A 25,766-nucleotide genomic window follows, 5' to 3' on the forward strand; every position below is an offset into this window, starting at 1 on the left:
GTGCGTATATCAAAGGAGGACCAAAATGGATTGACAGTATAACAGCTATAAACTTAAAAGAGAACTCGATTATTTTCCAAGAAATTTAATCCTTTCAGTAATCGTTAAGAAAACTACTTATAATTTTATAAATCGAAGGGACAAATAGCTTTACTTATTTTAGAGACAGTAATGACCTTAGCACCCTTAAGCGCCCAGAAAGTTAAAATTATCACCACAGAGCACCCATCGGCGCCAAAACCAAATGATCAATTGGTGTTTGGCAAGAGCTTTACTGACCATATGCTAACTGTGGAGTGGAGTTCCGAAAAAGGGTGGGGTACCCCAGAGATCAAGCCCTATCAAAACTTGTCATTGGACCCTTCTGCATTTGTTTTCCATTATGCGTTTGAATTATTCGAAGGGATGAAGGCTTACAGAACGGTGGATAATAAAATCACAATGTTTCGTCCAGACATGAATATGGAGCGCATGAACAAGTCTGCACAAAGGATCTGTCTGCCAACGTTTGACCCAGAAGAATTGATTACCTTGATCGGTAAGCTAATCCAGCAAGATAAGCACTTGATTCCAGAAGGCAAGGGTTACTCTTTATACATCAGGCCTACATTAATTGGCACTACTGCTAGTCTAGGGGTGTCCACGCCTGACAAGGCCTTGCTCTATGTTATCTGTTCTCCTGTGGGTCCATACTACAAGACTGGTTTCAAGGCGGTTAAACTGGAAGCCACCGATTATGCCACAAGAGCTTGGCCAGGAGGCTGTGGTGACAAGAAGCTAGGTGCAAATTATGCTCCCTGTGTTCTCCCACAATTACAAGCAGCTTCAAGGGGCTACCAACAAAATTTGTGGCTCTTTGGCCCCAATAACAACATTACTGAGGTGGGTACCATGAACGCCTTTTTTGTGTTTGAAGATAGCGAAACAGGCAAGAAGGAGCTAGTTACTGCTCCACTGGATGGCACCATTCTAGAAGGGGTTACTAGAGACTCCATTATACATCTTGCAAAGGAGAGACTCGACCCAAACGAATGGACTATTAGTGAACGCTACTGCTCCATAGGTGAAGTCGTAGAGAAATCCAAGAACGGTAATCTATTGGAGGCCTTCGGTTCTGGTACTGCTGCAATTGTTTCTCCCATCAAGGAAATTGGCTGGAAGGGTGAACAAATTAATATTCCGTTGTTGCCAGGTGAACAAAGTGGTCCAGTAACTAAGAAATTTGCACAATGGATTAATCAAATTCAATACGGCGAAGTCAAACATGGGAACTGGTCGAGGGTTATAACCGATTTGTACTGAAACATCGCTATTGCTACGTAAACTGATCAAAAGCAAAAAAAACCAGAGCATTTTCTTTCTTTGCTAACCAAATTGGTTATGTAAGAGAAAAACGTCCTTTTTCATATTCTATCTATATATAAATGGATTTTACAATAATCTACTGAAATATATTAAATCTACCGCTCTTCTCTTCTCTTTTCTTTCCTTCTTTTTTTTCTTTGATATTCTACCATCTAAGCACTAAGAAAGAATGGAATCATAGCCTCTATAACTGTAAGGTCTTTAAAGCAACATAGCTACGTTAATTTTTAACGTGCAACATTGCCGTTTACGCCAACCTTTTTCCTTCGTGTCATATGCTAGGATAAAAGTTGACCTATCACTTTCAAGGATATAAGATTCGGGGTATAAAATGAACACCACTCTCCAAGATCACTTCAAATGAAAGCCAGTTACTTCAGGCTAAATAATATCTTAGTCTCCACGCACATTGTCACTTGAATAAGAGCCCAGAAATGAGCAATGCTTTCCAAAAATGTTTCAACTTGAAATACCCTATTATTCAAGCCCCCATGGCAGGGGTAACAACTATTGATATGGCGGCCAAGGCTTGCATTGCAGGCGCCATGGCTTCCCTACCTTTGTCGCATTTAGATTTCAGAAATTTTAACGATATTGAAAAATTCAAGTCAATGATTTCACAGTTTAAAAACCTTGTGGCAGATGAAAATTTGGAGCATAATGTTAATTTAAACTTTTTTTGCCATAACATTGTTGATGAACCAACCAATCTTCAAATAACCAACTGGGTCAAGCTGTATAGAAAGTCTATGGATTTGCCGATCAATAGCAATGAAATTGATTTTAATAATGGTAATGTCTCTTTCAAGGCTTTTGAAAGAGATTATGCGCTTCAAGATTTTTTGAAGTATCTATCAAATGAATTTAGACCTAGAATTGTGAGCTTTCATTTTGGTCATCCATCAAAGTCTACAATAGAATATTTGCAAAAACTCGGAATTCTAATTTTTGTTACTGCTACATCAGTGAAAGAAGTTAATTTACTAACAAGTCTAGGCATTGATGGGATAGTGTGTCAAGGGTATGAAGCGGGAGGACATAGAGGGAGTTTTTTAATAAATGAATCCAAGGATGACGAAAATTTATCGACCGTACAACTAGTGAAAAGGGCTGTTTCTGAACTTGTTGCTATGAAAGATAAGGGTATTGTGCGCAATACTCCCTTCATCATCGCCGCAGGCGGTATAACGGATTCTCAAGATATATCGTACATGCTATCACAACAAGCAGATGCGGTTCAATTGGGGACCGCATTACTTGGTTGCAATGAATCCAATGCATCGAAAATGTTTTTAGCTCCGTTTGCCCCAGAATCAAGGACTAGAATGGTGGAAATAGTCTCTGGAAAGCCTGCTAGGACAATATCGACTCCGTTTATCGAAAAACTTTTAGCAAATTTTCATGGCGAGGAGCTTCCTCCATATGGTTACATATACGATGCATTCAAGCAAATAAGACGTATTTATCCAGAATTGGCTAACTTCATTTTGGCTGGGCAAGGATTCCAAAGTGTTCAATCAGGCATTTCAACAGACAGAAAGATTGATATTCTGGGTGAAAAGTTACGTTAATATTGCAGAAAAAACGATAAAGATTTGAACACAGGACCGACTTTTGGAAAAAAATAACGTGTGCCTGTAAAGTTCTGTACAGGAAGGCCTATCTTTCATGAAAATCTTAATGCCTTTTTCTTATATGATATACTGCCATTAAACTGCATCAACATGTAGAGAATATCCTGCTTAATGTCTGAATATAATACTGTGTACATTTACTACTTCAAAGAGACTCACAATATGATTATGGACGCATATTTGGTTTCGACTTGAGACGATGAAACCTTGAAATAGTCATTTTTTGTTGTCACCTTCTCACACCAACTTTCAATAGTAGAGATTATTGTTGACACTTAACATCGGAAACGACTAGAAAAGATTGCGGCATGAATGACTACAAGCCAAAAAAAAAAACATTTTTGGAATTTCTTTCCGTATATAGTATATCTTATAAAAATCAAAATTAAGAGTTCAACTATTTTACAACAATCATTTATTCAATTGTACAAGCTTATCTGTGATTATTATAACAATAACGCAGCGGCACCAGCAAGAGCGGCAGCACCGAAAACACTGTTGCCGAATTTGTTTCCACCATTAGTGCTGACATCAATAGAATGAGATGCTGATGAAGTGACGGAAGTAGCCGTAGATTTAGCCTTAGTAGAAGCGACTGGTGTTGTCAAAGTCGAACAGACACCAGCTGAACAACTAGTTATGGTAGTCTCAACAGTAGAAGCTTGAGTCTTCGTAACGGTACTATCAGTACCATTATGGACGACTGGAGTAACTGAGATGGAAGCTGTCGAGGTAACTGGAGCTGTAGAGTTGACAAAAGATGAAGGAATAACAACAGCAGAAGAGCTTGCAACAGAACTAGATTCACTAGATGAAACAGTGGCCTCGCTGGAAGTAGCCTTCGAGTTAGTTTCAGTTGAGCTAACAGAGGAACTAGAAGCCACAGTAGCAGAAGAAGCTCCTGAAGTAGAGGCGGCAGCAGATTCTGAAGTAGAGGTAGCAGCAGATTCTGAAGTGGCTGCTACAGCAGTTGCAATACCTTCCTTTGCAAGCGCTTCAGAAATGGCACCAGCCAATCTGGTAGAGTACCATGGCACACCAGTTATCATTCTGGTAACTTCATCACCTGAAATACCAGTCAACATGGTAGTGAAATCGCCACCGGCAAAGACAGCCTTGGCAATTTCAGGTGGGTATGTTTCAGTCTTATGTAAACCCTGGAAAGAGTAGTATTCATTTAAATGGGCACCGATATCGGAGACGTACACAGCTAATTCAATCAAGTTGACTCTTTCATCAGAAGGGGATAAAGTGGTGGTCACAGATGTGGCGGCGGCACTGGCCACTAGCGCAGCGGCAATGGCTAATGCACTGATTTTAGACATTTCTTTGGGTATATTTAGTATACTATTCTATAAGCGAAAAGAGAGAAAGAGAGCTATGTGGGTATATCAGTGACATTAGTTGATTCGTGCTATTTTATACACGTTATTTTCGAACGTTGCCATTCAAATGAACTATCGAGGACCCTATTGCCATTTGTTGCATTCTCTGTTCCTGAACGATACCTCACTGAGGTCCTCGTATAGATCTTGGCGTTTCCGAAGGCACAGATTGTATTGTTTTCTTGCCTATCAAAGGAACGCACAGGAAACCTGAAACTTTGGCAGAGGAGCGTCCACGGAGAAAAACATATTGTTTTTTTCCTTATGAATTAAACGATATGTACAAAAAGAAACATTTGACCCCGTCGTTCAATGGATACTCACGCATTTCCCTGCCTATTCACTAAACGACTGACAAAATAAGAAAGTTTTCCCATTCTCGATAAATAAGGTGCGGGTGTGATAGTACAAATTGAGCTGCTACGCTCAAACGAAGGAAAGCACGTGAGAGTTAGAAAGGGTAGATCCCCTATTTCAAAAGATTGAGCTCAACGAGTTTTAGGTATAACGATTAATGCACGTTAAGCAGTAACATTTCAATATTATCATAGCATGGGATGAGCTAAACTTTTTTTTTGTTATTCCTATCTGATTTGAATTATTGAGTTACTTTTCTTTTCATATTATTGCTAAAGTTCAAGGAATCTTGAACTTTATTTATTATCCTTTGCCTCCTAATTCAGTATGCATATAATCTGTTTCATGGTACGCAAATTTAAAGTTATTTAAAGCCCATTAGAAAATTTTTAACTTGTAGCTCATGTGGTTTTTTACTCTTCAGTTCTACCGCTACTCCACTACTTCTCGTGTGGTAGATAGCGAATCGAACAAGAAGGCTTCGTTAATCACGAATGCTAAAAGGTTTAAATCCAGATTTATTTTTTCTTGAACTTCTCTGGTGCTCATGAATTTTACGGCTTGCGCTCAAAGTCGATTTCATGCAGTCGTCGTAGAAATCTTTGATTCATCAATAAAACGTGTTAAAGATCATTTGAACATAACATGAAAGTGTAGTACATGATAATATCAACAACCCCGTTTGGTACAAGGATTTCGGCTTCCTTTTGAGAACTAAAAAAATAGTCATCTTTTCCTGCTGATGAATAAGCTGTACAGCTAGTTCAACCATCGCGGCAATTTTCCCTCTCAAAAGAGATACGTTCCAACATAATTCGCGAAACGCTGCAACGATATAACTTATACAAAAAGCAAGTAAGCTAAAGATTGATCCGCTCTAATCAGCACCAAAGAAGGGGTCAACAGAAGTAAACGTAAACAAAATGAACGGAACATAAACATAGGTTTAAGCACTTATCTTGAAATTTTATGTTTTGTTAAAAAAATTGTCAATGTTATTTCTGAAACGTAAAATTCTCTGAGAACTATGGTCTTGATTATTACGCTTTTGTTCAACAGAATGATAATTAAAAATACTCAAAAGAAAATAATTCGTTTCTATATATCAACTATTGCGTGCAAGCTCATAGGTGCTCCATTATCATATAGATCGTTTGAAGTGTTTATAAAAGGTGTTTACAATCATGGCTATATATTTCGAGGTTTATCGTATTATATATTGAATGAATCTATAATGGGTTTTGAAATCAAATCAATTTTTACTATTTTTACAACTTTTTTATTTGGGAATGAAGGTTTTATTTTCTCTTCATAACAGTAATAAAGCGGCACCACCCAAAACAGCACCAAGAAGGTTATCTCCATGAAATTTATACGCACCATTAGTATTGATACTAACAGTATAAGAAGCAGATGAAACAATGATGGAAGCGGTTGAAGATGTTTCTGGAATTTGAGAGATGGCCATACTGGTAGCAGTAGCAATTGGTGCAATTATTGTGGCACAGGCGCCATCTGAACAGCTAGTTACAGTGGTTTCAATGGCAGGCACCTCGGTCCTCGTAAACATGTTAGCACCAGCATCGATAGCAGTAGCCGTAGAAGCTAGGGTAATGCGAACATCGTCTGAGCAACTGACTTTAGTTTTATAGGGAGTAGAATATTCAGCTTTGTTCGATGTGCTAGCTTTGGCGTTAACAGTGGTAACTGGGACTGTCAGAGTCGTACATACACCGGCAGAGCAACTGGTTGTAGTGCTTATAAAAGAGGACACTTTTGTTTTTGTTGAAGTATTATCTTCGTTAGTATCTTTACTACTGGTAGTAGCAACATCGTTGATCGTAGTTGCTTTACCACTAATAGTAGGAACTGCAACAGTTAGAGTGGAGCAAAAACCAGCTAAACAACTTGTTACAGGTGTTACAATATTGGAAGGTTCAGCAGTGGCCAATGTGTTCTCATTAGTGTTAAAAATGGTTACCGGAGATGTCAGCATGGCACAGGTACCGGCGGAGCAACTAGTAATAGTGGTTTCAGTGGTAAAAAAGTTCGTCTTCGTTACTGTAGTGTCTTGTTCAATATTCTTGCAACTAGTGGTAGCAACATCAGTAGTTGCAGTAGTTCTAACCATGATAGTAGAAGCTGGAATGTTTATAGTGGTAAATGTTCCAGCCGAGCAGCTGATTTTTTCAGTAGTAATGAGTTTGGAACCTGATAATGTGCTAATCCAGGAGTCGTCATTAACAATTGGAGTGGTCAAAACAGTACAAAAATCGTCCGAGCAACTACTTATAGTGACTTCGACAGTAGAAACTTGAGTTTTCGTCAAAATACTATCTTTTTTAGTGGGACCGTCTTTAAAGTTAGTCATAGGAGCACTGCTGATGGTGCTATCTATTTGAAACCCGGTAAAATTGTGAGCAGCAAATGTTTCGGAGCAACCTCTCTTACAACTAGTTATAACAATTTCATCTGTTGGTAGATTCTCTATTGTCAAGGTCCCATTATGGACATTTCCTGAAGGGACTACTGTACTACTGGTGGTACATTCGGAACCTCTGGTAACACTACAAGTACTTCTTGGGGAGGCCGAGAGAGGAGAAGTTGACTTGAGGGAAGCAGCTGAAGATGTAGGATACATAGGAGAGGGAGAGACAATTGATTGAGAAACGATTGAGGGACTGGAAGTGCAACTTAACTCTTTAGATAATAAAAGTTCTACAGAGGAAGCACTCCTAGTATTGTAAGTAATCGAAGTAAACATAGGTGAACTAGAGGGCTCTGAAATAGAGATAATACTTTCACTGGTGGAAATATTGAAAGAGCCTCTCTCAGTAGAAGTAGTTACTTCATCAGATGAACTAGCAAGTGGGGAGGAAGTAGAAAAAAAAGTAATAGTGGATTGAATAGAAGAGTCACCAAGAAACTTAGACTTAGTAGAGGCAGTGGGTCTAGTGAAGAAATCGGCAGCTCTGCTTGAAGAAACAAGAATTTGAGTGGAAGCGGAAGCAGTATATAAACTTTCGGTAGAAGAAGTGACACCATTAGAAGAAATAGGTACGCTGGCAAAGACTGGTCCGGCAGAGGACCTGACTGCACTCGAATAGCTAGGTTCAGAAGAAGTAGTTACTTCACTAGAAGAGGCGGGTGCGGCAGAAGAAGTAATCACTTCACTAGAAGAGACGGGTGTGGCAGAAGAGGTGACTACACTCGAATAGCCAGGTTCAGAAGAAGTAATCACTTCACTAGAAGAGGCGGGTGCGGCAGAAGAAGTAATAACTTCACTAGAAGAGGCGGGTGTGGCAGAAGAGGTGACTACACTCGAAAAGCCAGGTTCAGAAGAAGTAATCACTTCACTAGAAGAGGCGGGTGCGGCAGAAGAAGTAATAACTTCACTAGAAGAGACGGGTGTGGCAGAAGAGGTGACTACACTCGAATAGCCAGGTTCAGAAGAAGTAATCACTTCACTAGAAGAGGCGGGTGTGGCAGAAGAGGTGACTACACTCGAATAGCCAGGTTCAGAAGAAGTAATCACTTCACTAGAAGAGGCGGGTGCGGCAGAAGAAGTAATAACTTCACTAGAAGAGGCGGGTGCGGCAGAAGAAGTAATAACTTCACTAGAAGAGACGGGTGTGGCAGAAGAGGTGACTACAATCGAATAGCCAGGTTCAGAAGAAGTAGTCACTTCACTAGAAGAGGCGGGTGCGGCAGAAGAAGTAATAACTTCACTAGAAGAGGCGGGTGCGGCAGAAGAAGTAATAACTTCACTAGAAGAGGCGGGTGCGGCAGAAGAAGTAATAACTTCACTAGAAGAGGCGGGTGCGGCAGAAGAGGTGACTACACTCGAATAGCCAGGTTCAGAAGAAGTAATAACTTCACTAGAAGAGACGGGTGTGGCAGAAGAGGTGACTACACTCGAATAGTCAGGTTCAGAAGAAGTAATCACTTCACTAGAAGAGGCGGGTGTGGCAGAAGAGGTGACTACACTCGAATAGCCAGGTTCAGAAGAAGTAATCACTTCACTAGAAGAGGCGGGTGCGGCAGAAGAAGTAATAACTTCACTAGAAGAGGCGGGTGTGGCAGAAGAGGTGACTACACTCGAATAGCCAGGTTCAGAAGAAGTAATCACTTCACTAGAAGAGGCGGGTGCGGCAGAAGAAGTAATAACTTCACTAGAAGAGGCGGGTGTGGCAGAAGAGGTGACTACACTCGAATAGCCAGGTTCAGAAGAAGTAATCACTTCACTAGAAGAGGCGGGTGCGGCAGAAGAAGTAATAACTTCACTAGAAGAGACGGGTGTGGCAGAAGAGGTGACTACACTCGAATAGCCAGGTTCAGAAGAAGTAATCACTTCACTAGAAGAGACGGGTGTGGCAGAAGAGGTGACTACAATCGAATAGCCAGGTTCAGAAGAAGTAGTCACTTCACTAGAAGAGGCGGGTGCGGCAGAAGAAGTAGTCACTTCACTAGAAGAGGAGGGTGCGGCAGAAGAGGTGGATACACTCCAATAGTTAGGTTCAGAAGAAGTAGTCACTTCACTAGAAGAGGCGGGTGTGGCAGAAGAGGTGGATACACTGGAAGAGCCAGATTCAGAAGAAGAATAGATATCACTTGAAGATGTCTTTTGAATGGAAGCACTTGATGTATCAGAAATATGAGTTATAATAGAAGTTTTAGAAGTAGTAGAGGTAGTGGAAGTAGTAGATTTCGTAGAAGTAGTAGATTTCGTAGAAGTAGTAGATTTCGTAGAAGTAGTAGATTTCGTAGAAGTAGTAGAGGTGGTAGAGGTTGTGGTTGGTATAACAGTGAGAATACCATCCTTTGAAAGTGCTACAGAGATAGCAGGCTTTAATCTCGTAGAATACCACGGAACACCTGTGATCATTCTGGTTACTTCGTCACCCGAAATCCCGGTTAGCATGGTGGTGAAATCGCCATTGTCAAAAACGGCTTTAGCAATTTCCGGAGGATATGTCTCACTCTTGTGTCGATTTTGGAAAGAGTAGTACTGGAACAGATGGGCTCTGATATCAGAGACGTAAACAGCCAATTCAATTAGGTTGACTCTTTCATCATAAGGAGATAATGTAGTGGTCGCGGTAATAGCAGCTGCACTTGTAGCCAATGCGGCAACGCTCGCTATGACACTTATCTTTACCATTGCTTAGGTGTCCTATTGGAGTTTTTAGCAGAAACTGGCATGTAAATCCTTCGAGACATATTGATAATAGCAATCAAACAAGCCATTTATACATGCTTGGTTTGAATAACTGCTATATAAACGAATATATTGGGGCAAACCTTACTATTCTTGCCATTTTTTGACATCTTAAATTCCTGAACGATGAAGATCTTATACAGATCTCGTATAATATTGTGACATCTTTAAAGGCACGTAATGAACTAACTCTTTCCCCCGCCAAGAAAACGCGCAGCGCGTAAAAATCTGTCCGATTAAAAACGCGTACGGGTGGCAGATCGATCAAACCCTTCCCCATGCCTAAAAGTTTTAGTTTTTATTCTTTTTGATCAAGTTACAGAACAATAAAAAAAGTTAATTTGAAGTCGTCGTTCAATTGACATCAATATAAATTTCATTTGTGCGCTGTGCGCGCTGTCTAACAGAGATACTACTTCCTAATTAGTAATCATACTCGACGAGCACCACTACGCTACAAACGAAGTTGTGCAAGAATTACTTATGAAAACTTAATCTGTAGAGGGAAAAACGGTTTACGCTTATCAACTTTTGATCTTCGCAGTCCGAAAAAATTATATCTTGTTCATTTTAAATGTTTCCTCCTTCACTCATGGTCTGCCACTTGAAGAACGTGGCAACCAAGCGCTATTGGCATTTCAGATATTGTGAGTACATGTAACTATCTAACTCTGCTTGTGAGAAATGAGAAAACAGGTCATTTCTTTTTGGCTTTGTATGTTATTGTGTGAGGTTAACATGTACCTTGTTCTAAATTGGAAAAAAAGATCTTCACAAGGGAATACTGTACATTCATTCATAGAACCAATCAAAAAAATGAGTGCATATCTATAAAATCTCAAAGAATAATTTTGAGGTTCTATTTGAATCAAAAATTTTTTTTAATTATGACAGTATATAATAAAATCAACGAACTTGATTTTGTTCTTATAGTAGTAGTAGTAGTTTCAATAATTTTGTCCTAGTAACGCAGCAAACAAGTTCTTCTATATGCCGCTATAACTAATAGAGGATCTTTAACACTTTATACTGGTTAGTTTATGTATCGAACTTTCACACATCCTATTGGATGAAACGTGAATCATTGATCCATTGATCACCTACTACTTCCCGTTTAGAATGATATCATGTAAAGGCTAAACCAGTGGAGTAGACAAGCTCAAAACGTGATAATAACAGCGTATACGCCATTCACTTTCAAGGTTAGGGTTTTAAAATATCAACATATACGTGACCTTAAGTGACCAAAAGCAACCAGATTGTAGTAGGACTAATAATGCAGCCCAACTATAAGAACATATGTTTCACCACTGTGGGAATCCCCTCTTCATCTTGTGATGGTTAATCGAATAAAATAACAATACGATGCGAAATAGAAGCAATAAATTCTAAAACCCGTATTTGGTAGAGATCAATGATTAGCTCAAAGTGAATTTTAGGGCTCATAAAATGCTTATTACTTTACAAATTTGAAAACTCAACTCTAAATGCACAACAAATAGTTTTGTTAACTTGCTTACAGAAAAGTCTAATAATCGAGGTGTCGAAATGCACCTTAAATCAAAAGCTGAAAACCCCATTATTAATTTGTTGGATATGAAAACAAGAAGAGCTCTAAAATATCTAATTGTCATCCTTTTCCAATGAAGTAATCTTGGTATATTGTCAATAGGTGATCCGAAAAAAAGTATGTCACTGTAACCGTATATATTCTGACGATCTAGCAGTACTTCAGTTAAGCTCTTATGCAGCTACATTTTCGATTTCTCTTTCCTTTCCTGCTTTACGGAAGAAAATAATAACAGTTTTTTTTGGTTCACCAATATACCTCTTAACAAATTGAGAAAAAGGACTTTTGTTCATCATCAGTAATTGCATAAACAACTACCAATAGCCAGAGCGCCAAATTTGTTCTAAACTTAAAAAATATACGTACAAAATTGTCGGTTAAAAGCGCAAAGTCGAAGATCCGCGTATTGGCAACATATGATACAGAATCTCCCTGTGGTAGGAGAGACGTACATGCGCCTTAACAATTCGTCACGACCGAAAATATCAAAATTTACCTAAGTCTCTAATGAAGCCGAGCAATCGATTATCATCTTTTTCCAACTTTACCATTATTACTTTTTGAAGACGAAGTAAAGGCTACATTGTATTGTTTGAATTTGGTATTTATGTTTGGAGACTCATTTTGACATTCGATGTGGACATCATGCTTGCATAAGGTATTGATGGTACGAAGCGCTGATTTTATGCTAGTTCGGTGCGCTTTTTGTATCTACCTCATCCCATTCACTCCTTTTCTATGGCTTCTTTCGACTAATATAAGGAAGATGTTTGCACGTAATAGACAGAAATAGAATTAGTACTAAAGAAAATCGGGAAACTCACGTAAATACTTCAACCCGAAAATAAGAGTAGGAATATCAGCATAAAAAGAACTTGACGAATTGGACTTTTTCAGTATAGCGAAACGTGCAGTACGATTATTTTCACGAAAAAGCTCAGAAAGAATTATTATACTCCCTCAAGGTTTCAGGTTAATGTGGACGTGATAATTTCTTGTAATGATTGGTATCAAATAAAGTGAAAAGCACATAAATGGAAGAAATTATATCCGTTAGAAGACATGCATTTAAAGACCGTTATTCAGCTCTAACTCATCCTTTATCTTACTCGAGAGCTGGTCGCAGTGGACTATCATCTGCGTCAGCGAGTGCTAAATAATTATTACAATGAGTAAGTAAAAAGCAACACGGAAACTGTTAGCCAGGACTTTGTTAATGACTTTACGAAAAAGCTAGGACAACCACATCTAGGAGATAACAGCAGCCCTTCAAGCACACCGAGCTATTGCACTTATCAAGTCATGTTCGAGCCTGAAAGGGGTAAATATGAAGAAAAAAATGAAACTCAAAAGTGTGAAACATCTAGTATCTGTCATCTCAAGCGCTACTGTCAAAATGTTATCACAAACAGAAGATATCAGCTACTCAGGACGCCAATAAATTTCTTTTTTATGTAGCTGTCCCCATTATCATATCATCAGTGAGGATGTCATAAGGTATAGAGTGGTGGTTCATATTGATGCAAAAGAAATCTACCCCTTGATAGTAGTAATCAAAATCTCCTTTTTGATAAGAGTGCTAGTTTGTTTCTTGACATTTGTATTTCTATTCTAATCCTAAAAATAAAAAGATTAGGTAGGGTACAGGAAAGTCAACCATAGTCGGACTACCAACCCTTTCACAATTTAGGGGAGATGACGGCACGTACGTAGAAGGATCGAAAACTACTACTTGGCGACTTTTTTCTGTGATGTAAAGCGGATGCAATGCATTACGAGTAAAACAGAGTAGCTACTTTGACGCTCAGTGAACTAATCATTGAGAAGGAACATTTACTTCGACATTGATAACATGGAAGTCTAAGAATACTCCCACATCTACAAAAATATCTACAGTAGATCTTCCAGAGGGTTTTTCCGTCCTTGTATTTTGATTCAGCTTACAGCTTACGACTGATTCTGAAGCGCACTTTCGCAGTATCTAAGGGTTCCCGCATTATTCATGCATGTTAAAGCGTTCTCATGGGCCAGTTGACAAAAGCTCGAAGAGCTATCATTTGCTGATAAGCAACTACAGTGCGCTCCTGCCGTACGCCTTTTTCTTTTCGATAAGAGTTCTTCGCCGTAATCTAAGAGAGCGCGAAATTTAGCAAACGAATAATAAGCGACCTTATGATAAAGTGGGTTATCGGAGTAAAAAGTTCGGCAAAAAATTTACAAAACGTTATCACCAAGCTCTCACCCAACTAGATGTTATTGTATCTCCGAAGATATGCCTAGCATTATTACTTATCAATTGCTGATTTTTACGAATATTTTAACATATTGAGTGAGGTAATATATGTATATAAGTAAGTCAAAGAAGCGTCAAACCAGGAAATCATGGGCGAGGTCTTCAATATGGAAAGCTTGAAAGTGACCAGCAAAACAAAAGTGATAAAAATAGTAAAAACAGAATCAGGATGTCGGCAGATGCTAGTACAAGTTCAAATCCTACCCTAGACGAAAAAAACTTAAACATCACTTTAGATGCTGAAATTAAAAACGAAGATATAACTGCAGAACCAGTTCTAAGTACAGTAATATCACCAAATGGTAAAGTTGTCTACATCAGTGACAAGGTTGATGAGGCCATGAAATTGGCTGAGGAAGCCAAAGAAATTGAAGTAACCCCAGAAGAGGATAGAAAACTGCGTTGGAAGATCGATTATTGCATGTTCCCCCTAATGTGTATATTATATGCTGTTCAGTTTATGGACAAGATTTCCACCAGTTCGGCTGCAGTTATGGGGCTAAGAACTGATTTGAAAATGCACGGCGATCAATACTCATGGGTCACTTCTGCCTTCTATTTCGGTTATTTATTTATGAATCTAGGCCCGGTACAATTCGTTTTCCAGAGAACAGATCACATGTCCAAAATGCTTGCGGTTTTTATTGTCATATGGGGACTGCTATTAGCTTTACACGCAGCTCCAACAGTCACATACCCTTCATTTATAGTTCTAAGAGTGCTTCTAGGTTGTGCCGAAAGTGTTGTCACGCCCTGCTTCACAATTATCACGGCTCAGTATTGGAAAACAGAAGAACAATTTACAAGAGTGTCAATTTGGTTCGGTATGAATGGTCTTGGCTCCGTGCTAATCAATGCAATCGCTTATGGTGTATACATTCACCAAGACTCTTACGCTATTGAAGGTTGGAAGACCTTATTTGTCATTACTGGTGTAATAACAATTTTCGTTGGTATTTTGATATTCTTATGGATCCCGGATGATCCATCAAGGGCAAGATTCTTATCTAAAAGAGAGAAATTAATGGTTGTTCAAAGAATTAGATCCAACCAACAAGGGTTCGGTAATCACGAAATTAAAAAGTATCAAATTATAGAGGCTTTGAAAGACGTCAGAACGTGGTTGTACTTTCTCTTTACTGTCAGTTCTAATATTCCTAATGGTGGTATTTCTAGTTTCATGAGTATTCTGCTGAAGGACGATTTTGGATATTCAACCAAGGATACTTTCTTGATGGGTCTACCTACTGGTGCTGTTGAACTGGTTGGTTGTCCACTATTTGGTATTCTGGCAGTTTACGCAGCTAATAAGAAGATACCATTTTGGAAGTATAAGTTGGGCTGGGCCATTTTTGCAGCTGTATTAGCATTGATTGCTAGTTGTATGTTAGGATTTGCAACTAACTCTAAAAAAGCAAGACTGGCGGGTGCCTATCTATGGTATATATCTCCCGTTTCATTTATTTGTGTGCTTTCCAATATCAGTGCGAATTCCTCGGGATATAGTAAAAAGTGGACAGTATCTTCAATAAATCTAGCAGCATATGCAGCTGCTAACTTGGCAGGTCCACAAACTTTTATTGCTAAACAGGCTCCTCAATATCATGGTGCTAAGGTCGCCATGGTCGTATGTTATGCTGTCATGATTGTACTTTTATCTGCATTACTTGTTATTAATTTAAGGGAAAATAAGAGGCGTGATAAGATAGCTTCCGAGAGAGGCTTCCCTGAAGAAACAGAAAATTTAGAATTTTCTGATTTAACGGATTTTGAAAATCCAAATTTTAGATATACTCTGTGAGACCATATTAGAGAAATATTGATATCATAATCAGGGAGGAACATAGATATTTTATAATTAAATTACTTTCTAAAAAAATTGAAATTACTTATTGTAGTAATACCAATGTAAGCTATAAAAATACTCTCAGTCCCACTTAAGAACCCGATCTAGCCACTGGAAGGTCAATATAACGCGTAATGATTTTGTGAAGTACATGATTTTGTGGCACTCTAATAGTGATATATTGATAACATAAAAAAAATGGTAAGACTATACAGCGATATAAAGATCACACACAGTGAAGCAATATAATAGTCCAATTTAGAGTATTATGTGTACTGATTGTGGTATTATGGTGAGAGGGTACTATTTCGTGCACATGTGTAATAAGGATTAAAAATATAGCTGGGTTTTATTTTCATATGTTAAATGGAAGCACACCATTACTAAGAGAATTGATTACTTTACTATGCCAAAAATCATTCCAAGATAAGCTTATTGTACGAAGCACGAAAGCAGGCTCACAGGCCATTGGATTCTTGTAAAAATGGTTCTGCCTTGTTATGGAACCTAATATGGTGGGCTTGATGACAATTGTCCAATTAGTTGAATGAACATCAACAAATATGTACCATTTAGGGTGTCCACTTGATATAAGGGGCTAGTTGGAGTTTCAACCCCGGAATGTACGAGTTATGATTGAAATATATGATTCTCGTGGATTCGTTTAACAGTCATACCACTTTCGCTTATTAGAGACGTACTAAATATAAACTTTTTAACTTCAAAGAATGTGGTCCCACAATCAAGTTCCATACAGGTATAAAAAAGCACAGAAATCTAAATCAGAGAAGACTATCTACTCACTATGATGGGCAAACGCGATGGTTTTTACTAGTTCATTACTTCTGTCTACCTTGTGCACTTTTGTTGTCGCAAGTCCTCTGTCGAAAAGAGATTCCTGTACTCTATCAGGATCCTCTTTGTCCTCACTCTCAACTGTGAAAAAATGCAGTAGCATCATTATTAAAGATTTAAGTGTTCCAGCCGGACAGACTTTAGATCTAACTGGGTTAACTAGTGGTACTACCGTTACCTTCGAAGGTACAACTACTTTTCAGTACAAGGAATGGGCTGGTCCTTTAATTTCAATTTCGGGGTCGAAAATAAATGTTGTTGGTGCATCAGGACATGTTATTGATGGTCAAGGAGCTAAATGGTGGGATGGCTTAGGTGACAATGGCAAAGTTAAACCAAAATTTGTAAAATTAGTATTGACGGGCAAATCCGAAGTCACTGGGTTAAATATTAAAAATGCTCCACACCAAGTCTTCAGCATCAATAAATGCTCTGATTTGACTATCAATGGTGTAACAATCGATATAAAAGACGGTGATTCCGCAGGTGGTCACAACACAGATGGATTTGATGTTGGTAGCTCTACCAATGTTGTCATTCAGGGATGTACAGTTTATAATCAGGATGATTGTATCGCTGTGAATTCAGGTACAACTATCAAATTCTTGAACAACTATTGCTATAATGGCCACGGTATTTCTGTAGGTTCTGTTGGTGGCCGTTCTGATAATACTGTGAATGGTTTTTGGGCTGAAAACAATCACGTTATGAACTCTGCCAATGGGTTGAGAATTAAGACGGTAAAAGGTGCGACAGGATTAGTTACTAACGTTAACTTCATTAGCAATAAGATTAGCGGCATAAAGAGTTACGGTATAGTTATTGAAGGTGATTACCTAAATGGCAAGACCACTGGCACTGCTACAGGAGGCGTTCCTATTAAGAATTTAGTGATGAAAGATATCACTGGGAGTGTTGACTCCACAGCTAAAAGAGTCAAAATTTTGGTGGAAAATGCTTCCAACTGGCAATGGTCCGGAGTATCAATTTCCGGTGGTTCTTCATATTCTGAATGTTCTGGAATTCCAACTGGTTCTGGTGCAACATGCTAAACCTCTTCGTGAGTATTTTTACCAGTATATACATATGTTACTTTTTTATTTTTCACTTTTCAACACATGATAGAACAGAAGTACTAGCAGATGTTGTTATTCATTTGTTATCCATATTAGATTTTTTTTGTAAAAGTGAGATTAAATCATTGGTGGATGTCTTTTTATGACAAAAATGCTACTTGCAACCAAAGAAAGATTTTTATTTAGAGGCAATTATTTGAGTATCGAGAGGTCTGTCATTGGATTTCTTGGAGCTCTTGGGGTTATGAATCGGTTGGCTTTCTTTCGTGGTTATGTTGACTGTAGCAGCTCAGGGTGTTATAACAGTTTTCATTTATGTGAGAAGGATACTGAAGGAGGTTATCATGGTGTGCATAAGATTTAATGAATTAATTTTAATAAACAATACTAAAATGTGTAAACTTCTGTTAGTTGGTGAAGGTGCGTTACACATACATTCATATCTATTTATTTGTTATGACGATAAAAGTAAATAACTTATGTGAAATCATAAAATAGGAAAAGAGAAGAGGATGAGTAACTTAACAGTTAGCGGTGCCCGTTTAAGCTGGAAGAGCCAATCTCTTGAAGGTACCTTCTTGTCTACATTTTTCTTGGTGAATGGCCATCAATCTTTGAGCTTCTAATGGATCAGAAACTTCTTCTGGTTCTGGCCAAGATAAGTATTCGTTAGTGTAGTTGGCGACGTAGTCTGGTGGCAAAATGGCCAATCTCTTACCGTAACCGGTAACCTTCTTCCAGTCACGATGGACATTGAACAAAGATGAAGAGAAGTAAGCGTAACATCTTTGGTATTGTTTGTAAGATAGGTCGTTGTTCAATTGAGGCTTGAAGTCGACGTATTCCTTCCAAGCGGCAACTGGGTCGGATAGAACGTAGTCAGTAGCCTTCTTGATGGCGTTCAAGAACTTTCTGACCTTTTCTGGGTTCTTCTTCAAAAATTCGTCGTTACAGATGTAAAGGACGGTACAGAAACAACAGCAACCCAAACAAGCCAACTTGTCAATTCTTAACATCTTAGCATCGGAAGCTGGTCTGCCTTGCTTGGCCAAGTATTCTTCCAATTCGACTTGTTGCATACATTCGATACCAATACCAGCATCGATCTTACCTTCGATGATGTACTTGGCGACGTTCATACCACATCTGACGGCGGTGTAGTCTTCTGGCTTCATACCGTAGTGTTTGGTCAATTCATCGATCTGAATCTTACCGAATTCACCGACGTAACCAATTCTCTTACCCTTTAGAGATTGGAAGTCCTCAGTGATACCGCTGCCCTTCAAGTACAAAACACCAGTGAAAGGTTCGTCCAACAAGGAAGCGACAGAGGTGACTGGGAAACCACGGGCCTTAGCAGCCAAGGTGTGGATCATGGCCTTCAAACCCATGTCAACCTTACCAGAACCAATCAATTCAGTGACATCGGAAGGGTTGGTTGGCTCTAGGATGGCAAGGTCTAGACCTTGTTCCTTGAAGTAACCCTTGGTTTGAGCCAAGAAGATTGGAATGTGATATGGAGTTGGTTGCCAGTTCAACAAAAATGTAATCTTATCGGTAGACATATCTGGGAAATGTGTTTACTGTTGATGTGTGGTTTTCTTTACAATTGAGAAGAGAGAAGAGAAAGAGAACAAGAACAAGAACACTCTACACAAGAGCTATAATACGAGGTTTATATATGTTTCGTTGTCTGTCATGATAAACAACTATGAGCTTCAAAGCCACTGTACATCATTTGAATAAATAATAATTATTGCTTACCGCTAGTTGAATACTTCGTATTTTTAATAATGCATAGCTCCGTTCAGGTCAAACTGAAATGGTCTCTCTATGCCGGAACCGATAAATATAATATCGTTGTCACCTCCAGGTGATTTGCCGTTGTATTCATTACGCGCCAATCTTATTCTCTTGAAAATTTAGTCAACCATCGCCTAATTGCATACCCAAGTTGTCCCCAAAGAGAATACATGCATAAATATAAATATTTAAACCTATTTATATATTTAAACGAACGTGCCTTTGGATCGAAGACAGAAGTAGGGTACGAAGAGCATTAGGGGTCTCGTGTTTGATCCTCGCATATACAAGCCGGTTGAATATTGTATTCTATTATGTCATGCTAATGCTTCTTCATATATGGAAACTACACGTTGACCAGTTCTTCGAAGAAGAAAAAGGAAGGATCGATAACTTAAACAGAATTTGGTGAATGCCTTTCTTTATCATTGTGATCCACGAGACGAAAGTATTGTGACATCCTTAGAGGAGCTTTGATCGACTTTTGTCAGTAGCAATATGAAGAAAGACGCCCTGTTTCAAAAAATCTTACTACCAAATCTGTATGAACAGAATGGTATGTTATGTTTATCCTAAAGGTACACATTAATTTATGTGTTTTTCAATTATCTATCTTATTTATCTATATTAATTTATCATTTTAGCTTTACATAATACAACACCCATATATCACACTGGGCATTAGACGCTATTCATCTAAGCACTTTAAAATATTCCTGAATTTTCACTGTATTAGAACAATCTTTTATACAAAGGCTTCTCATCATGCTGTAATTTCTCGTTATCGTAATCAGCATTTCTTCTAGAAGCTGGTACCCAGGATGTAGATTTCCAAGGTAAAACCCCATCTATCCACATTTCGTCGACTTCTTCTAAAGAAAGACCTTTCGTTTCTGGAACAAAGAAGAAAACGTAAAAATACGAAAACGCTAAGCAGCCCATGAAAACGTAACCATAGTAGAAATCAATTGCTGACGTAATGAAAGGTGTAAAAAACCCAATCAGGAAACCCCATAGCAAGTTAGCCGCTGTTGCAACAGACATACACTTAGATCTCACTCTTATTGGAAATGTTTCTGAGATAATCACATAACATACTGGACCCCATGTGCAGGAGAAGCAGAAAATGTAGAAACAGGTAAAGACAATCATACAGTTACCAGCACCTTTGGACGATGGCTGATTTTTACCATTAGGGTATAGTTTTGTAACACCAACAGAAGCATAAATAACCATACATGCTGTCATGGTAGCTGCTCCAAGCAAAAGACATTTACGACGACCCAACTTATCAACAGAATAAAGTGAAAAGAAACATGAAGCAAAATTAACAATACCCAAGACAATAGAAGTCTCGAAAGAGTCGGTCATACCAACAGATTTGAAGATAGTAGTACCGTAGTAGAAGAAATAGTTATCACCAGTAAGTTGTTGCAAAGAGTTAATCATGACCGTCATTGATAAACGTTGGAACACTTTAGTCTTTGTCGAAAATAATTCCTTCCAAGAAGCCGTTCCCATTGCTTCTTCGGCCTCAACACCAGCTACAAGAAGATCGATCTCGGCAATCACAGCAGGATCGTCAACGCTAAGCTTATTCGACTTGGCAAAGGAAGCTCTAGCTTGTTCAGTCTTCTTGACTTGTACCAGAAACCGAGGTGATTCCGGAACAAACATCATACCTCCGATCATGATAATGGCCCATGCAAAACATAGACCGAGAGGAACACGCCATTGAACAGAATTTGAGTAACTTTTAGTACCATAATTAGTACAATAACCCAAGAAAATGGCAAAGGTGACCATCAATTGCCAACAGGCAAGCAACGTACCTCTGATTTGCTTTGGCGCGGTTTCTGAAATAAGCATTGGAGCAAGGACACTGATAGAACCAGCGCCAATACCAGCAATGATCCTTCCAATAAAATATTGGTACCATTTATCCACAGAGGCAATCTGGATAATAATACCAACCATATAAACGACAATAACAATAATCAAACCCATGCAACGACCGTAAATATCACCCAGTTTAGACAGGAAAAGACAGCCAATAGCACTTCCCACATTGAAGATGGAAACAATCAGCCCGGTTCTCACGTTAGACAAGTAGTAAGTATCTTTGGAATGATTATAATTACCAAATCTTCTTAAGAAATCAGTTTGGTTGACAAATCCAGAAATCGTACCTGTATCCCAGCCAGACATAAATCCACCAAATGCCATACACAAACACATAATAGAGACAGTAACATAGGCAGACGCCGGCTTCTCTGGGAGAACAATCTCCTCTGCCTCTTCTCCATTATATTCAGAAGAATCTTTATTTTCCTCCACTGTAGGAGCCGATAGATGGGAGGAATTTTCCGCAGATGAGCGGCTATTATCTATTACCCCTCCATTAATGGGTTCCATTTGCGAGCTAGCCCTACTACTACTCATTTTTTTCTTTGGTATCTTAAGGGAGATGTAAAGGAGATGTGAGAATAACAATTCGGAATAACAACGAGAAATAAAAGTAGTTGCTTAAATATTTCTAGTCAAGACTCCTCCCTGTCAAATAATTTACAACGATATCTGCCATCCAAAAGACTACGACTGTGCCACTCCACATTATTTTACTAAACATATTTTACGGCGCTGCATGCAGAGCAGTGTTCAGAAATGAAAAAATGTTCCTATAATTCAGGGACAGGACTTTTACGGAACTATTCTCGGGAAAATGCAGTCGCCTGAGAGCTCAGGAACGTGCGGATTTCAATTTTTCTCCGGCTTTTTTTATCAAATAGTTCCATAAGCAACTGCAGCCGGACGCTCTAGGGCGCTGTCTCGGGGGATTCTCCTTTTCTCCACACAACTTTTTGCCTGCGTCATCACATTATTGATACAATAATGGTTATGTGAAAGAACAAACGCGTAGCCGGAGAAAAAAAAAACGGGGAAATAAGATTCGCGTCATTTTTTCCCCGCGGAGAATCTTCGGAGAAACTTGGAAGAATCTAACTATTCGTAATCTTGTGCACAATAATAGTTACAGTGCCAAAGGCTAATTCACCGAAAAAAACAAACTCGCTATTAACAAACGGCAGGATTCCGCTACCACCCTTGTAACGGATACGATTCTCGGGTGGACATATGGACGCTCAAAGAATCATATATTAAGGCGCTTTTTATCATCTTTCTCATGTGTAAAACTTTGTTGTGTCTCGAAGAAAAACTCTACAGAACACCTAATACAAACAAGGAAACATGACAATCATCCATAATCCAAAGTGGTGGAAAGAAGCCACCGTCTACCAAATTTACCCCGCTAGTTTCAAAGACTCTGACAATGATGGTTGGGGTGACCTAGCCGGGATTACCTCCAAGCTTGACTACATTAAAGAGTTAGGCGTTGACGCTATATGGGTGTGCCCATTCTATGAGTCTCCTCAAGAAGATATGGGATATGATATTGCAAACTATGAGAAGGTTTGGCCTCGTTACGGTACGAACGAGGATTGTTTCCAACTGATCGAAGAATCTCATAAAAGAGGTATCAAGGTGATTGTTGACTTGGTCGTTAACCATTGTTCTGAAGAGCATGAGTGGTTCAAAGAAAGTAGATCTTCCAAAACAAATCCAAAGCGTGACTGGTTCTTCTGGAGACCTCCTAAAGGTTACGATGAAAAAGGTAATCCAATTCCCCCAAACAACTGGAGATCTTTCTTTGGTGGATCAGCTTGGAGATATGACGAGAAAACAGGCGAGTTCTTCATGCATGTTTTTGCTCCTGGTCAACCTGATTTCAACTGGGAAAATGAAGAGTGCCGTAAGGCTATTTATGAATCATCAGTAGGATATTGGTTACGTCACAATGTTGATGGGTTCAGAATTGATGTGGGTAGCATGTACTCTAAAGTCGAAGGCTTGCCAGATGCTCCTATTACTGATCCAACCGTTCCTTACCAGGATGGGACAGCTTTCTTCATTAATGGACCACGTATTCACGAGTACCATAAGGAAATGCGTCAATATATGATTTCTCAAGTCCCAGAAGGCAAAGAAATTATGACTGTTGGTGAAGTTGGTATCGGGAATGAAAATGACTTCAAGGACTACACTAGTGCTAAGGAGGGAGAACTTAACATGATGTTTAACTTCAAACACACATCAGTTGGTGAAAGCCCAGAATTCAAGTATGAGCTTATTCCCTTTACCTTGAAAGACTTTAAGCTGGCTCTTGCAGAAAGTTTTCTATTTATTGAAAACACTGATTGCTGGTCCACCATCTACCTAGAAAATCACGATCAACCTCGTAGTGTTTCACGTTTCGGTTGTGATTCTCCTGAGTGGCGTGAGATTTCCTCGAAAATGTTGGCCACACTTATCATCTCATTGACTGGTACTGTGTTTGTTTACCAAGGTCAGGAATTGGGTATGCCTAACTTCAAGAATAGAAAGATTGAACAAATCAAATGTGTCGAAGGTACTGGTACTTATGCTGCTATCAAACGTGACTACGGTGAGGACTCAGAAAAAATGAGAAAGTTCTTTGAAGCTTTAGCTTTGATTTCCAGGGACCATGGAAGAACACCTTTCCCATGGACTGGTGAAGAACCTTGTGCAGGGTTTTCGAAGAACGCCAAACCTTGGTTGGATATAAATGAATCGTTTAGGGACGGCATTAACGCAGAAGCTGAGTTGAAAGACAAAGACTCTGTTTTCTTTTTCTGGAAAAAGGCCTTGCAGGTTAGAAAAGAGTACAAAGACATTCTTGTGTACGGACATAACTTTCAATTCTTTGATTTAGATAATGACAAGTTGTTCATGTTCACCAAAGATGCGGATAGTAAGAAAATGTTTGCCGTTTTCAATTTCAGTAGTGACAAGACAGACTTCCCAGTGCCTGATGAAAAAGCCTCTTACACTATGTTTTTCGGTAACTATGCAGACACAGATGGTAACTCGCGTACCTTACAGCCATGGGAAGGAAGACTTTACTCCATGAAATAACGAGCGCCTTGAAATATTTTTGCTGATCTCTGCAAAAAAAGTTCATATTTATGATTAGTATGTTTATATATGTCTTTTTATTACTCTTTTTGTAATCTTTCTCGTTTGAGAAAGAAATGAATAGTTTTCTTTCACTATTTCCCAATATGAAGCCTTTAAAAAGCCAATCAATTCTTTTAGAAATACTGAAGTTTCAAAAAAAGGTACTGAGGCTGACAATAACTTTCCAAAAAGGAAAAAAACATTGAAAAAGTGAGAATTCAAAGGCCAGATATGTCAAGAAAATAAAAAACTTCAGCAAGCCTTTTGACTTGTTATTGACGCAAATTTCTCATTATATACTGATATTAGCTATAAAGGTGATAGTAACTTGATTCATAAAAAAGCACTGATGAGTAAACTAGCTTAGATCATGTAAGGCTTTTTCTAGAGGAGCTGTGAGACTCCACTCTGAGAAAGTGACTTTTAGTCCACCTCGCTCAGGTGTGCAGGCCATTGGCCCAACAAGATAATGATCTGAGATAGGAAAGGGAGCTAAACGAACTAACGGCCATGTTTTTTTATCAGATGACACCTGGAGCCGCAAAAAGCCCTTTTCAACAGTAACACGAAGCCAGAAATCGCTAGCATTTCCGTCATAAACAGCAGTTGTCCAATCAGACTTTCCATTTGTTAAAACACTGCTTAACATGGCACGTCCATCAGATATTTCTATACCAGCTTTAATCCAATGGTCATTATCGATGCGCACCATTATACCAGCCTGGTCATATAGACTTTGATAGTTTCCCTGAATACGGAGTTGTGCAGTGAAGGCCTTTCCGGCCCTCACTCCCAAGAAATGTCCACTGTCACGAGTGAATCCGTAGAACGTTTCACGCCAGAAGTCAGTCTTTTCATCTGTTTCCAGGCTAACCTTGCCTTCCTCCTGAGAGACTACTTTTGGTTTATTGAACCATGTTCCTTGTGACAACTGAATATTTCCAGATTCAACCATTGTGTTTGGCAATTTTCGTGTATAGGAGAAACTGGTGTCTGATTTTTTTGTTGTGCTGTGGCAAGGTTAAATATCCAAAAAGGTCTTATCTACGTACGAAACAACATCACCTTTTGGGTCAACAGAAAATGCCGTTTGCTTAATTAAATGTTTTGTTTGTTACTCTTCTGCATGTATTATACTTTAGGGCAACCTATCCTACTTTATGATTTCCCGATATTTTCTCCGTTTGAGAAAATTGTACAATGAATGCTTTATTTTCCCGATTGTTTCTCGATACAAAGGAAAAGCTTTGAGCAACCTATTTTCTGTGGTCGGAACATTAACAAAAGCTGTCTGAAGTGATAAACAGTATTTTTGTTCTTTTTGAAA

General features: G+C 38.8%; 10 protein-coding genes across 10 annotated transcripts; 5 read left to right on the forward strand and 5 right to left on the reverse strand.

Annotated features, from left to right (window-relative positions):
* Positions 1-171: 171 nt before the first annotated feature.
* Positions 172-1,302, forward strand: BAT2 (branched-chain-amino-acid transaminase BAT2; the record flags this gene model as incomplete). The annotated part of the gene is made up of 1 exon (XM_056223670.1): positions 172-1,302. One exon carries the CDS (start codon positions 172-174, stop codon positions 1,300-1,302), a length of 1,131 nt encoding a protein of 376 aa, XP_056077665.1.
* Positions 1,303-1,799: 497 nt separating this feature from the next.
* SMKI10G3390 (putative nitronate monooxygenase) lies at positions 1,800-2,936 on the forward strand (the record flags this gene model as incomplete). The annotated part of the gene is made up of 1 exon (XM_056223671.1): positions 1,800-2,936. The coding sequence occupies one exon, from the start codon at positions 1,800-1,802 to the stop codon at positions 2,934-2,936; it is 1,137 nt and encodes a 378-aa protein (XP_056077666.1).
* A 509-nt stretch (positions 2,937-3,445) lies between these two features.
* On the reverse strand, positions 3,446-4,324 carry DAN1 (Dan1p; the record flags this gene model as incomplete). Its single annotated transcript, XM_056223672.1, has 1 exon — positions 3,446-4,324. One exon carries the CDS (start codon positions 4,322-4,324, stop codon positions 3,446-3,448), a length of 879 nt encoding a protein of 292 aa, XP_056077667.1.
* Positions 4,325-6,050: 1,726 nt separating this feature from the next.
* Positions 6,051-9,902, reverse strand: DAN4 (Dan4p; the record flags this gene model as incomplete). The annotated part of the gene is made up of 1 exon (XM_056223673.1): positions 6,051-9,902. The coding sequence occupies one exon, from the start codon at positions 9,900-9,902 to the stop codon at positions 6,051-6,053; it is 3,852 nt and encodes a 1,283-aa protein (XP_056077668.1).
* Positions 9,903-13,991: 4,089 nt separating this feature from the next.
* On the forward strand, positions 13,992-15,623 carry DAL5 (allantoate permease; the record flags this gene model as incomplete). Its single annotated transcript, XM_056223674.1, has 1 exon — positions 13,992-15,623. The coding sequence occupies one exon, from the start codon at positions 13,992-13,994 to the stop codon at positions 15,621-15,623; it is 1,632 nt and encodes a 543-aa protein (XP_056077669.1).
* Positions 15,624-16,489: 866 nt separating this feature from the next.
* PGU1 (endo-polygalacturonase) lies at positions 16,490-17,575 on the forward strand (the record flags this gene model as incomplete). Its single annotated transcript, XM_056223676.1, has 1 exon — positions 16,490-17,575. One exon carries the CDS (start codon positions 16,490-16,492, stop codon positions 17,573-17,575), a length of 1,086 nt encoding a protein of 361 aa, XP_056077670.1.
* A 566-nt stretch (positions 17,576-18,141) lies between these two features.
* Positions 18,142-19,164, reverse strand: THI11 (4-amino-5-hydroxymethyl-2-methylpyrimidine phosphate synthase; the record flags this gene model as incomplete). Its single annotated transcript, XM_056223677.1, has 1 exon — positions 18,142-19,164. One exon carries the CDS (start codon positions 19,162-19,164, stop codon positions 18,142-18,144), a length of 1,023 nt encoding a protein of 340 aa, XP_056077671.1.
* Positions 19,165-20,134: 970 nt separating this feature from the next.
* Positions 20,135-21,844, reverse strand: SMKI10G3450 (sugar porter family MFS transporter; the record flags this gene model as incomplete). Its single annotated transcript, XM_056223678.1, has 1 exon — positions 20,135-21,844. One exon carries the CDS (start codon positions 21,842-21,844, stop codon positions 20,135-20,137), a length of 1,710 nt encoding a protein of 569 aa, XP_056077672.1.
* Positions 21,845-22,651: 807 nt separating this feature from the next.
* On the forward strand, positions 22,652-24,397 carry SMKI10G3460 (alpha-glucosidase; the record flags this gene model as incomplete). The annotated part of the gene is made up of 1 exon (XM_056223679.1): positions 22,652-24,397. One exon carries the CDS (start codon positions 22,652-22,654, stop codon positions 24,395-24,397), a length of 1,746 nt encoding a protein of 581 aa, XP_056077673.1.
* Positions 24,398-24,797: 400 nt separating this feature from the next.
* Positions 24,798-25,394, reverse strand: SMKI10G3480 (DUF1349 domain-containing protein; the record flags this gene model as incomplete). Its single annotated transcript, XM_056223680.1, has 1 exon — positions 24,798-25,394. One exon carries the CDS (start codon positions 25,392-25,394, stop codon positions 24,798-24,800), a length of 597 nt encoding a protein of 198 aa, XP_056077674.1.
* Positions 25,395-25,766: the final 372 nt, after the last annotated feature.

The sequence above is a fragment of the Saccharomyces mikatae genome, assembly GCF_947241705.1.
Source record: "Saccharomyces mikatae IFO 1815 strain IFO1815 genome assembly, chromosome: 10".
Lineage (NCBI taxonomy): Eukaryota > Fungi > Ascomycota > Saccharomycetes > Saccharomycetales > Saccharomycetaceae > Saccharomyces > Saccharomyces mikatae.